This window comes from Lepus europaeus, chromosome 10, assembly GCF_033115175.1.
Source record: "Lepus europaeus isolate LE1 chromosome 10, mLepTim1.pri, whole genome shotgun sequence".
NCBI lineage: Eukaryota > Metazoa > Chordata > Mammalia > Lagomorpha > Leporidae > Lepus > Lepus europaeus.
The window spans coordinates 58,655,675-58,668,190 of record NC_084836.1 but is presented as its reverse complement, the minus strand read 5'-3'; the positions used below and the strand labels follow the sequence as shown (position 1 = coordinate 58,668,190).

The following is a 12,516-nucleotide window of genomic DNA, read 5'->3' as shown; positions in this document are numbered from 1 at the left end:
ATGTATTCTAGTTTCCTACCAAAAAAAATTTTTTTTCTTTCTGTTCTTAAATAGAAATGCACTGATGTCATTAATAACAGAGAAAATTCTAAAAAGCAAGTATCGGGGCCAACATTGTGGCATAGCAGGTAAAGCTGCTGCCTGTGATGCTAGCACCTCACATGGGTGCTGATTTGTGTCTTCACTGTTCTATGTCCAATCCAACTCTCTGCTAATGGCCTGGGAAAAGCAGCTGAAGATGGCCCAAATATTTTGGCCCCTGCCATCCATATGGGAGACCTTTATGAAGCTCTTCCCTTAAGGCCGGCCCAGCTCTGGCCATTGTGGCCATCTTGGGAGTGAACCAGTGGATGGAAGATCTCTGTATCTCTCTGTCTCTCTTTGTGTAACTTTGACTTTCAAATAAATAAATATTTTAAAACCAAGTATTTTCATAAGTGATCTGAACTAATCTGAAGCTGTTTATAATTTTATTTATCTAATACCATGTAAAATTCATTGATTTCATGTATATATTACATAAGACTTACTTGCTTGAGAGGCAGAGTGATAGAGAGATCTTCTGCTGGTTCACACCCCAAATAGCCATTGTTCCCAAGGATAGGCCAGGTTGAAGCCGGGAACCCAGAACTCTGGGTTTCTCACATGGATGGCAGGGACTCCAGGACTTGGGCCATCTTCCACTGCCTTCCATGCACATTAACAGGGAGCCGGATTGGAAGCAGAGCGGCTGGGACTTGAACCAGCACTCTGATACAGAATGCCAGTGTCATGAGCAGCAGCATACCTCACTGTGCCACCAGTACAGCCCTGCTGTAGATATAGTTATGTGTTTATCATGGGATGCTTTTTCAGACCCCTCACTGGGGATTATGTGTTATATGTATCAAATTACTTTGAATCTGAAAAAATTTGAATTCCAAAATATATCTTCTACCGAAGATTTCTGAATAAGGACTGTGGATCTCTATGAGCAGATGATAATATTTCTCTAGAGTGAAAGTAATAGATAAATCTGTATTCTAAGAACATCCTAGTTGTTTGACAGTCATTTCTAGGTTTCTATGTCAGCAAGCCATACTTTAGAACTTTTCATCTAATGTGCTTAATTAAGCCTTTGAACCTAAACTGATTTCCTTCTCATCTATCCAGGCTATCAGTGGAAGGGGCTATAGGCCTTTCTGTTAAGCTTAGGCAAATCAAATGATAAATTAAGGTTAGCTTGCAGCTCTGTCTTGTTAATATGAAAATTGGAGTTGAAGGTAAAACAAATGAAAACAAACAAAATAACATGGGAAACAGTTCTCAAAGTTAGGAAAGAGGAAAATCATTGTGGTTCCTATCTCATAAGGTAATAGTTTAGACAAATCACTTGCCTTAAATCTTGTGCACATTCTTTTTTACTTATAAATTTCTGAAGTTGAAATTGATGTCTCAAAAGATGCAGATATTTTAAAGGTTTTGATATGTATTCCTAATTGCTTGCCAGAGATTGGTACCCATATGCATTCTCAGGGTATATGAATGCCCTTTCCCTCAGTTTTTAGTATTTTAAAATTAGTTTTTATTTACTGTTTATTTTCTCTCTCTCTCTCTCTTTTTTTTTTTAAAGGCTTATTTTTATTTACTTGAAAGGCTGAGTTAGAGAGAGGGAGAGTCAGAGAGAGAGAACTTCCATCCACTAGTTCACTCCCCAATGGCTACAACAGCCAGGACTGAGCTGGACTAAAGCCAGGAGCTAGAACTCTCCCATGTGGGCACAGGGGCCCAAGCACTTGGGCCATCTTTCATGGCTTTCCTAGGTGCATTAGCAGGGAGCTGGATTGGAAGTGGAGAAGCTGGGACTTAAACCACTACCTATATGGGATGCCGGCACTGCAGATGGTGGCTTAACCTGTTACGCAACAGAACTGGCCCCTATTCTTTTTCTAATTTGTTAAATAATAAAAAAAAAAAAAAATAGCTCTTGGCTGAGCTGCAGCTCAATAGGCTAATCTTCCGCCTGCAGCGCCGGCACACCGGGTTCTAGTCCCGGTCGGGGTGCCGGATGCTGTCCCGGTTGCTCCTCTTCCTGTCTAGCTCTCTGCTGTGGCCCAGGAGTGCAGTGGAGGATGGTCCAAGTGCTTGGGCCTTGCACCTGCATGGGAGACCAGGAGAAGCACCTGGCTCCTGCCTTCGGATCAGCGCGATGCGCCAGCCGCAGCACGCTGGCCGCAGTGGCCATTGCGGGGTGAACTAATGGAAAAAAGGAAGACCTTTCTCTCTGTCTCTCTCTCTGTCCACTCCGCCTGTCAAAAAATTAAAAAAAAATAGCTCTTTTTAAAATATACCAGTGCTTATTAGCCAATTGTATTTCTTCTTGAGGGGTACTGTAAAGTGGAAGAGTTTTATTTCTGTCAAGAGAAAGAAGGGGGAATCAAGCTACTCTTACTGGTGCTTTATTTTAAGTTCATTCTTCATTGCTAATGTCTCTGAGTAGTACCATCTTACAGTTGATTTTGAGCATGTTTCTTTGTTGCATTATAAAGTTAAATAAGCCCTATTATGGTTTTGAATGTACTTTTAACAGCATGATAAAATATATGCCAGGTGGTAATAGTCGTCTGTTTCCATTTAAGCTTTTGTAAATCTCTTTTTAGTACTAATTAGTTAAAAAGAAAAAGAAAACCTTTTTAAGATATATTTTTAAAGGCATGTATTACAAATATTTAATTTTTAAAAATTTTTAATTTTTAAAAAATTCAATTTGTTCATATATACAATTTTAAGAACATAATGATATTCCCTTTCTCCCTCCCCCTGTTTCCTTCCCACTTCTTCCCCCCCTTTTTTTTAGTTTTTGAGATAGCATAGTTTAAATTTACATTACAGTAAAAAGGCTTAATATTTCACCAAATAAAAAGTTTAACAAGTAAAAATCAAAAAGACCCTAGTTTAGGGAATATACACAATAGCTATAAACAATAATTGAATGGAAAGCATTACTACAAATATAGTTTTGTAAAACTTTGTTTTATACCTTTATGAAACCATTGATTAATAGTTTTAATGATCTGTGATTACTTTAAAATTTATTGTATATGGGTGAAATGGTCAGAATGTTTAATTTTAAGTAATTATGTGGACAATCATGCAAATACATTTAGAGTTGCTTGAATGAATTGCCTCCCCCTTGTTAATTGAAAATTTATAGGAATAACCACAAATCTGATTTTTATCTTTAATATATATATTAACATGTCCTTAATATATATGAAATGATTTTTTTCCTTTCTACAAAAATTTGTTAGAGATGGAGTTGGACAGAGATCTTCAGTCCCTTGGTTTACTCCCCAAATACACACAAAAGCAGGAGCTGGCCAGGTCGAAGCCAGGAGCCCAGAACCCATTTTGGGTCTCCCACATGGGTGGCAGGGTACTTAAGTACTTGGGCCGTTATCTGTTGCCTCCAAGGGTCTGCATTAGCAGGAAGCTGAAATTGGAAACATAGCCAGAACTAGAACCCAGGCACTCCAGATGTGGGATGTGTTAGTGTTCCAGTTAACATCTTAACCCCTGTGCCACTCACCCACCCCTGATTTTTCGTTTTATAAGAATTTAATACTAGGATGGGTATTATAGTGAAGCAGGTTAAGCCACTACTTGTGACAGGGGTATCCCATGTTTGTGTTGGTCTGATTCCTGGCTTCTCTGCCTCTGATCCACTTTCATTTTAATGCTTCCTGGGAGGGAGCAGATGATGACCCAAGTGCTTGGCCCCTGCTACCATGTGGGCAAATAACTTTTAAAAAATTGAAAACATTAATTTTGCATTGTATTGTGCTAGTATTTTTCCAGAGTTCATCTTTTTGTTCATACCTGGTAAAAAAAAAACACATAAGATTTTTAAGTCTTGATGGAAATAATTTCCCACCTTTTTTTATAGGCAACAAGTAACAGAAATCATATTTGTTTTAAAAGCAGTCAGTACTCTCATTGATTCACTTAAGAAAACTCAGCCTGAGAATGGTAAGTGCTTAGAAACTCAGTTATCCAAAATTTATAAAATCTGCATTCTATTTGTGGTGTACTTTTCTGTTGTTGTTAACTGAATTTTAGGAATATAACAGTCATCAGATGTTCTTTTCTTCAGTTCTAATGCAAGAAACTCAAATCCATTGTGATGTCAAATAAGTAAAATTAATTTGTATAGTTTTATCCCCTTTATGTTAAACAGCAGTTTAGCTGCCCTTTTTTGGCATGAATATTCATATTTCATATGTTTTCACTGACTTTTTTTGGAAGAAATAGGAAGGGGGAAGTTTCATCTTCACTTCGTTATGATTTACATTATACACTGAGTCATTTTTATACTTCATTCTCATTTGTTTTCCTTTTTTTTTTTGCTCATTCCAATTTGTTCTAATTCATTCTTTACCTTATTGCCAGAAATTTTTCCAAATCAGTTTTGATCAGTCATTTCCCTATTCCTTCAAAAAAATCTTTCTCATTTACCCTTGCCTACCAAATTGTAAAGAGTACTACAGTCTGCCTCCATTCTATTTGTTTTATTTCCCACTAGACTTCATTTATCTTACTCTCCTACTAAACTAAAATTGTGAATCTTCTCAGATATTCCAAACTTTTTGCTTATCCCATTTTCCTGCCTATATCTACCTAGTCTGACTATTTTTAAGCCCTGTTTTACATTTCTTACAGGTAAGTGTTTGCATTATAGTCACACATGTATGTGGCTCACCTCCCCTTGCATTGTAAAAGTCTTGAGAGGCTTTTTTAACCATATTTTGTTCAACCTTGAATCCTCTGTCACATTGCTTTCACACTGGTTTGTTGGAGCAGCCCCTTCAGTGTTTGTTATTGGTCCAGGGCAAGATAAAGAGCTGGCACGAGACTATAAATCAGTTGTGTCACTAAACACACTCTTTGCTTCAGCTGATATTTTTTGTTTTAAAATTTTTTATTTGAAAGGTAGAGAGAGAAAAGAAAGATCTTCCATCTGCTGATTCACTCTCCAAATAGATGAACAGTCAGGACTGGGCCAGGACGAAGCTATGAGCCAGGAACCCCATCCAGGTTTCTCGTGTAGGTGGCAAGGGCCTAACCTTTGGGCCACCATTCTCTGCCTTCCCATGCACGTTAGCAGGAAACTGAATTGGAAGTGGAGCAACAGGACTTGAACCAGCACTCATATGGAATGCCAGCATTGCAGTTGGTAACTGAACAGGCTGTGCCACAATGCTGGCTCAAGCTGACTTTTTTCTAAATATATAATAAGACTTTGTTAAAGAAGAAAACAGTATGTTGATTTATGTTCTGGCACAAGCTCCTTCTTTTGTAGCAGAGTGGTACTGTAAACAGTATTAAATACTCAAGAGAAAAGACTCCCAATGATTGACAAATCAATCAAGGCTGTCCCTGTCAACTGTTATATAAATAAAGTAAATATACTTTTTTCTGTTTTAAAAGCTCACTCATTAGTACTTGGCCTAGAAAGGGTATTAGACTAAATCTTGAGAGGCAGGACACTTGTACTTATTTAACCCAGAGGGAAGAATGGGTGGGATTTCTTGGAAAAATTGAAGCAATGTCCTCAATTCATCCCTCAGAGTTCAGATCGGGGTTTTCTGAAAAAAATGTTCTGGATGGATGATTTTTCAGAGAGGAGAAACCATATATTGACTTTCTAGAGACCAGTAAAATCTTTATTAGGATCAAAGTTGATGCTTAAAAGTGTGTTGAAACATAAACAGGAAATTATCTGTTTTTCCTGTTATTACAATAAATACACTAAATGTAACCAGTATATTTAAATGCATGGTAGTTGTGTTATTAAACAATTGTTAAGAATTTAACCAGAATGTGTTTAAGAGAGAAAATGGGAAGGAAAATTATAACTTTTTTTTACCAAGCCATTGGACTGTGGGTAGGACATTGTAGTAATAACAGATAATCTAACTAAATTAATGTTAAAAAAAAAATTGAATTACGCCTTGGCATGCAAAATGAAGATTTAAGTGAAATGTAGTAGATATAAATTATGGAGATGAAATTATAACATACTAGAAAGGTATGATAAACATCATTAAGGAGCAGGAAAAAGAAGATGACATAAAAATGTCCAACCTGGGACTGGCGCCGTGGCTTACTTGGTTAATTCTCCGCCAGTGGCACCGGCATCCCATGTGGGCACTGGGTTCTAGTCCCGGTTGCTCCTTTTCCAGTCTAGCTCTCTGCTGTGACCCGGGAAGGCAGTGGAGGATGGCCCAAATGCTTGGGCCCCTGCACCTGCATGGTAGACCAGGAGGAAGCACCTGGCTCCTGGCTTCAGATCGGTGCAGCGCCAGCCGTAGCGGCCATTTCGGGGGTGAACCAGCAGAAGAAAGACCTTTCTCTCTGTCTCTCTCTCTCACTGTCTAACTCTGCCTGTCAAATAAATTTAAAAAAAAGAAAAAGAATGTCCGACCTTCGCAGCAGATATATGTAGTGTTGTTCATAGCCACTCCACACCTAATTCAGGAAATTGGCTATAAGATTTAGATAGTATACTCAAATTCGTTTAGAACTTTATTATTTATTTGAGGGGTTTTCAGTGGGAAAAACGGCATTTTTTGACTAATTTTTTTTTTCATTTTACTTGATCATCATTTAAAATTTTGAAGTAATATACACATGCATGATTCAAAAACATTAAAAGATACACAGAGTAAACTTTGAAATGATCTTTCCTCTCTTCTCTGTTAATTCTTACCTCACCAGCACAACCATTTTTATTAATTTGTGGTTTTCTCTAGCAGTTTGTTATCTAAATAAAAAAATGCATATCCCAGTATTCCCCCCTCCGCAGTTATATACACAAATAAATATCCATGATAGCCCTATTCTATTGTTCTGCACTTCTTTTCACTTAACAGTATTCATGGAGATTCTTCTATAGCAGTATGTACAGCTTTTCCATTCTGATAATTAGATTGAAAATCCCAACAAAATTTATGTGGGTTTTTAAAAACAATTTAAGAAATTTGAGCAGCTTCCCTTGAGTTTTATTTAGTATGCCATTTTAATGTATTGCTGTATTTTTCTGTAATAAATCAAGAATTAGTTTGTTATTGGCCGGCACCGCAGCTCAATAGGCTAATCCTTTCCCTTGCGGCACCAGCACACCAGGTTCTAGTCCCGGTCAGGGCGCCGGATTCTGTCCCGGTTGCCCCTCTTCCAGGCCAGCTCTCTGGTATGGCCCGGGAGTGCAGTGGAGGATGGCCAAAGTGCTTGGGCCCTGCACCCCATGGGAGACCAGAATACGCATCTGGCTCCTGGCTTCGGATCAGCATGGTGCGCTGGCCGCAGCGGCCATTAGAGTGTGAACCAACGGCAAAAGGAAGACCTTTCTCTCTGTCTCTTTCTCTCACTGTCCACTCTGCCTGTCAAAAAAAAAAAAAAAAAGAATTAGTTTGATCAGTTGCCTTTCCATCTGCGGTAATCTAGATAGGAATAAAGCTTTGTATATAATCTTTTTAAATGTTTACTGAAAGGTTCACAGAATACAAATGGAGCAGATGCTTTAAACATCTTATACAAGGGGCCGGCGCCGTGGCTCACTTGGTTAATCCTCTGCCTGCGGCGCTGGCATCCCATATGGGTGCCGGGTTCTAGTCCCGGCTGCTCCTCTTCCAGTCTAGCTCTCGGCCATGGCCCGGGAGGGCAGTGGAGGATGGCCCAAGTGCTTGGGCGCCAGCACCCACATGCGAGACCGGAAAGAAGCACCTGGCTCCTGGCTTCGGATGGGCGCAGTGCCAGCCGTAGCAGCCATTTGGAGAGTGAACCAACAGAAGGAAGACCCTTCTCTCTTTCTCTCTCTCTCTCACTGTCTGTAACTCTACCTGTCAAATAAATAAAATAAATATTAAAAAAAAAACATACCAGTGGTTTTTTAAGACTTTTTTTGTTTGTTTTCTGTTAATTGAGCAAATTATTTTTACAAATGAGATCTGAAGTGGGTTCGCAACCTATAAAGACAGATAAATGCAGAATAGCTCTAACCTGACCCTTCCATCTTCACTAGTATCCATAATTCCCACTCTGCTTTTCTTCTCACTGTCCCCACCCTGAGAGATGAATGGAAAGAGAAGGTAGTTTAGCATTTTCCAAGTTACATGTTAAGGAATGATTTTTTTTTTAATTTGTAAAGATTTATTTATTTACTTGAAAGGCAAAGATACGAGAGAGGAGAGAGAGATCTTCCATCTGCTGGTTCACTACCCAAATGGCCGCAATGGCCAGAAGTGAGCCAGGCTGAAATCAGGAGCCAGGAGCTTCCTCCAGGTCTCCAACATGGATGCAGGGGCCCAAGGATTTGGGCCATCTTCTGCTGCTTTCCCAGGTGCATTAGCAGAGAGCTGGATTGAAAGTGGAGCAGTTGGGACTCTAACTGGTGCCCATAAGGAATGCTAGCACCTTAGTTGGCAGCTTTACCCACAGTGCCACAGTGCTGGCCCTGAAATGAATGTTAATGATGGTGATTTCAGTTGATATTGTATGAAGCACAATTCCATTATCAAATTATTTTTGGAAACCCTGGGTTAAAGTTAAATCTGTTTTATTACTACAAGTCCTTAATAAATTCATATGAATTATTGATCTGTAAAAGCTGAGATATGTACAAAATCTGCCAAACTTACTTGGTCATGAATTTTTTTTTAAGATTTTTTTTTTTTTTTTTCCATTTGAAACTCAAGAGTTAAAGATAGAGACAGATCGTTCATCCACTGATTCACTCTTCAGATGGCTGCCACGGCCAGGGGCTGAGCCAGGCTGAAATCAGGAGCCAGGAGCTTCCTCTAGGTCTCCCATGTGGGTGCAGGGGCCAAAGGACTTGGGCCATTTCCTGCTGCTTTTCTCAAGTCATTAACAAGAAGCTGGATTGGGAGTGAAGCAGCCGGAACACGAACCAGTGTCCATTATGGGATGCCGGCATCACATGTGGTGGCTTTATCTGCTATGGGACAATACCAATCCCACCATGAATTTTTTTTTTTTAGAAGTAAATTAAGGTACACTAGTTTGAGAAATATGTTTCTTTATTTTAAGCAGAGGTTGAGGTAAAGAGAAATTAAGTGACCAGCGGTACCCAGCACTGCCTAATTTCACAAAGGATGTTAGGAAATTGTGTGTGAAAATAAAATCAAAAGCTCCTTATACATAGTACAGAATTCTTTTGTAGCAGACTGCCTCCCAAATTTGAGACTTGTTCCACAAAGTGTCTAAGAAAAATGTATCATCAGCTTTTATTGCAGGTTGGTTACTTTTATGCCTAGTACTTACAGGAAAAAAGAAATGCAATGTGTGATCTGAGAGTAAAAGGAGATTCCTAACTGGAATATAACACCTTTGCTCATTCAACAAATAACTTTCAAATGTACTTAATTATTTTGTTAGCTTTGCAAGCCTTCACAAATTGAAGTATCATTAAAAATGCACTTAGCAAATTTGTTGGTATTGATGACTACACACTGACCATATATTTTTCCATACCTGAGTTAATAGCAGGTTTATTGTAGTCTTTCCAAAGATTTTTTAAAAAGAAAAGATACAAACTAATGGAATATCTATACTTAAGAATTTTTTTCCTTATATTGCATTTAAAGAATTATATTTATGTTAATTGAATTATCTCTGTTATTTAAATTCACCCCTTTTTGATATTTATACTTTTTGCATTACAGTTGATGGAAATACCTGGGCGCAAGTAATTGCCTTATACCCAACGTTAGTGGAGTGTATCACCTGCTCATCCTCAGAAGTCTGCTCTGCTCTTAAAGAGGCATTAGTTCCCTTTAAGGATTTCATGCAACCACCAGCATCCAAAGTTCAAAATGGAGAATCTTGACCAGCTACAATATATTGAAGGAAGAATGATATCCTAAGAATTTTTGCTCCTGAGTCTTCTGTGAGAAGGATGTTTCTTACTATAAATAATTATTGGCAGCTGTTGTTTGCCTCCTTTAAATTGTACTTACCTGGATTCAATAATTCTTAAAAGCTTACAAAGGCTCTTGAATGAGTAGCAGTGTAAGCCTTTAGTGAGTAAAACTGATGGGAGGGATAGTTAATACAACATACCTGCTACCATATGTTCAATTGGTGATTCAAAAGTGAGCTTATGTACAGTTTGTGGTGTGTGTGTTAATGATGTACTTTTTAAAAAGAAAGAGAACATATTTCAATTCAGTCAGATTTATTAGGCTGGTGTTTTTGCACCCTTTTTCAAGTATAAAATTGTACTAAAATTTTATGCAAGATGGTACTGTAACATTCCATATTATCTATAACCAGCCTTTGTAAACAAAGGGAACTGATAACTTGTGTGTATAATAAATGGTTCTGTATAAAATAGTTGCATTTATTATTTAAATTTTTTAAATATTGATAATGTTAAATGCTTGAAACTGTATTTATTATTAATACAAAATTGTTTGCTTAAATTTTTACTTATAATTTGCCTTACTGTGTGCAGATAAGCTCAAAATATAATCATACAATCAGCTTCATGCTTATTTTAAATGTATTATTAGTGACCACTGGCCATCTGACCAGAAAGGTCTTGTGAACATAGCAGCAAATAGTTTATGATTTGCTGATTTTGCAACCTTGAAATATGGGTTATTAATTTAATATATTGAGATGTATTGTAGCACTATGACTCCATCATACCTCATTTCTTTAAACCCAAGCTTTCACTTAAGTCTGTTTTTATATCTGCTATCTGAATTTTAAAGACTTTTCACATTTTATATTTCTACTGATTTTCCCCCTAACAACATTTACCACTGTCTTTGAATTATGACCCCGGCAAGATGATTTCAGATTTCCTGAAATTTTGCCTGTGAGGTTTTGTTCATTTCAGTGCTTCATTTTGTAATGTCTTCTCACAAAGAGAAAATCTATACTAACCCACAAGTATAAAATGTATGTGTATTATAAAATGACAAGTGTATTTTTGACGATAGTAGCATCTAGAAGTGCAGTAAACTTGCTGTCATGGAGTAAAATACTAATTTTGTTTTACTTTCCTATCCTAGTGAAGAAGAAAAGTGCTCTTGATAACATTAACTTAATTGTTTCTAAAAATTGACTTTGACCTAGCTCACTGTATTTGTTATTTAATGGATTATGGTTATAATATTTTTCTTCTGAGTTAAATTTTCATAATCATTTATGTGAAGACAGAAAGATGTGTAAAAAAATAATTATTCATAAGAAATCATAATGGTCTTGGTATTATTTTAGTGTGCTTGAAGGCCTTTGATGTATAGAATTTATAAATTTCAGCTTCTCTAGAATAATCACAAAATTGCATAAGATACTAGAATTTGAATAATGAATGAGATATAATTCAGAGACTTATAATTATGTCATTATTTAATTTGCATTATAACCTGTAAACATGTGGTAAGATATTTTTTGAGGAAATAGTACTTTTACTTACGTGAATTAATGAATTTCTATTTTTTTTCACCTAAGGTTAAGGTAAAACAACATTTCATAGATACTGCTTTCAGCATTTTCCTTAAAATTACCAAAGCTGTGTATTTAGTTTATTTTCTATATTTGAATATATTCTTGGAAAAATATATATACTACTGATAAATTATTGAAATAGAATAAAAAGGGTAGTGTATTTCAGTAACATGTTAAAAAACATTATCATTAGTTTACATCAAGTGAAAATAGATCTATTTTTGAGAAATAACAAGTCAATTACAATTTTCTAATTTTCTAATCCAGTAGAAATTAAATGTGAGTCAAGGGTATGCAACATATCCTTACATAAACCAAATAGTTTGAGCTGATGTTGTCTTAGCCTGCAATTTCAGAACCATTCCCTATAATTCAAAACATAAATACAGTGGCTGTGTTAATACCATACAATATGGTAATCAGTACCAACCTTAGGGCCATGCAAGTGGCCTCACCCTGTAGTATAAATGACAGGGTTTTCCTTCCAGAATATTTCCTACCACCTTCCAGGAGTCTAGCAAAATTCATTGTCTTCAAGCATTCCTCTAGGCTTGATTTTCTTTCTTTTCTTTTTTTTTTTCTTTTTTTTTTTTTTTGGACAGGCCGAATTAGACAGTGAGAGAGAGAAAGAAAGATCTTCCTTTTTCCGTTGGTTCACCCCACAAATGGCCGCTACAGCTGGTGCGCTGCACCGATCCAAAGCCAGGAGCCAGGTGCTTCCTCCCAGTCCCCCATGCAGGTGCAGAGCTCAAGGACTTGGGCCATCCTCCACTGCCTTCCCAGGCCATAGCAGAGAGCTGGACTGGAAGAGGAGCAACCAGGACAGAATCTGGCTCCCCGACCGGGACTAGAATCCAGGGTGCCGGCGCCGCAGGCAGAGGACCAGCCTAGTGAGCCACGGCGCCGACCTCTAGGCTTGATTTTCTAAAATTTCCTGATCCTGGGGGATGTTAACACATTTTTCTTGTCTTCTTCATATGAATTGGGTTCTTCAGTGACTAA

The 12,516-nt window shown here is 37.4% G+C and overlaps 1 protein-coding gene across 3 annotated transcripts in view; it reads left to right on the top strand.

The window, feature by feature from the left end:
• The window catches only part of MON2 (MON2 homolog, regulator of endosome-to-Golgi trafficking), a 124,736-nt gene extending 113,496 nt beyond the window's left edge, over window positions 1-11,240 (top strand). For all 3 annotated transcript variants that reach the window (XM_062203313.1, XM_062203312.1, XM_062203314.1), the window contains 2 exons: window positions 3,926-4,008; window positions 9,720-11,240. In XM_062203313.1, coding sequence (XP_062059297.1) covers window positions 3,926-4,008; window positions 9,720-9,883 — 247 coding nt within the window. In that variant the 3' untranslated portion in view covers window positions 9,884-11,240. The remainder of the gene's footprint in view (window positions 1-3,925; window positions 4,009-9,719) is intronic.
• Window positions 11,241-12,516: the final 1,276 nt, after the last annotated feature.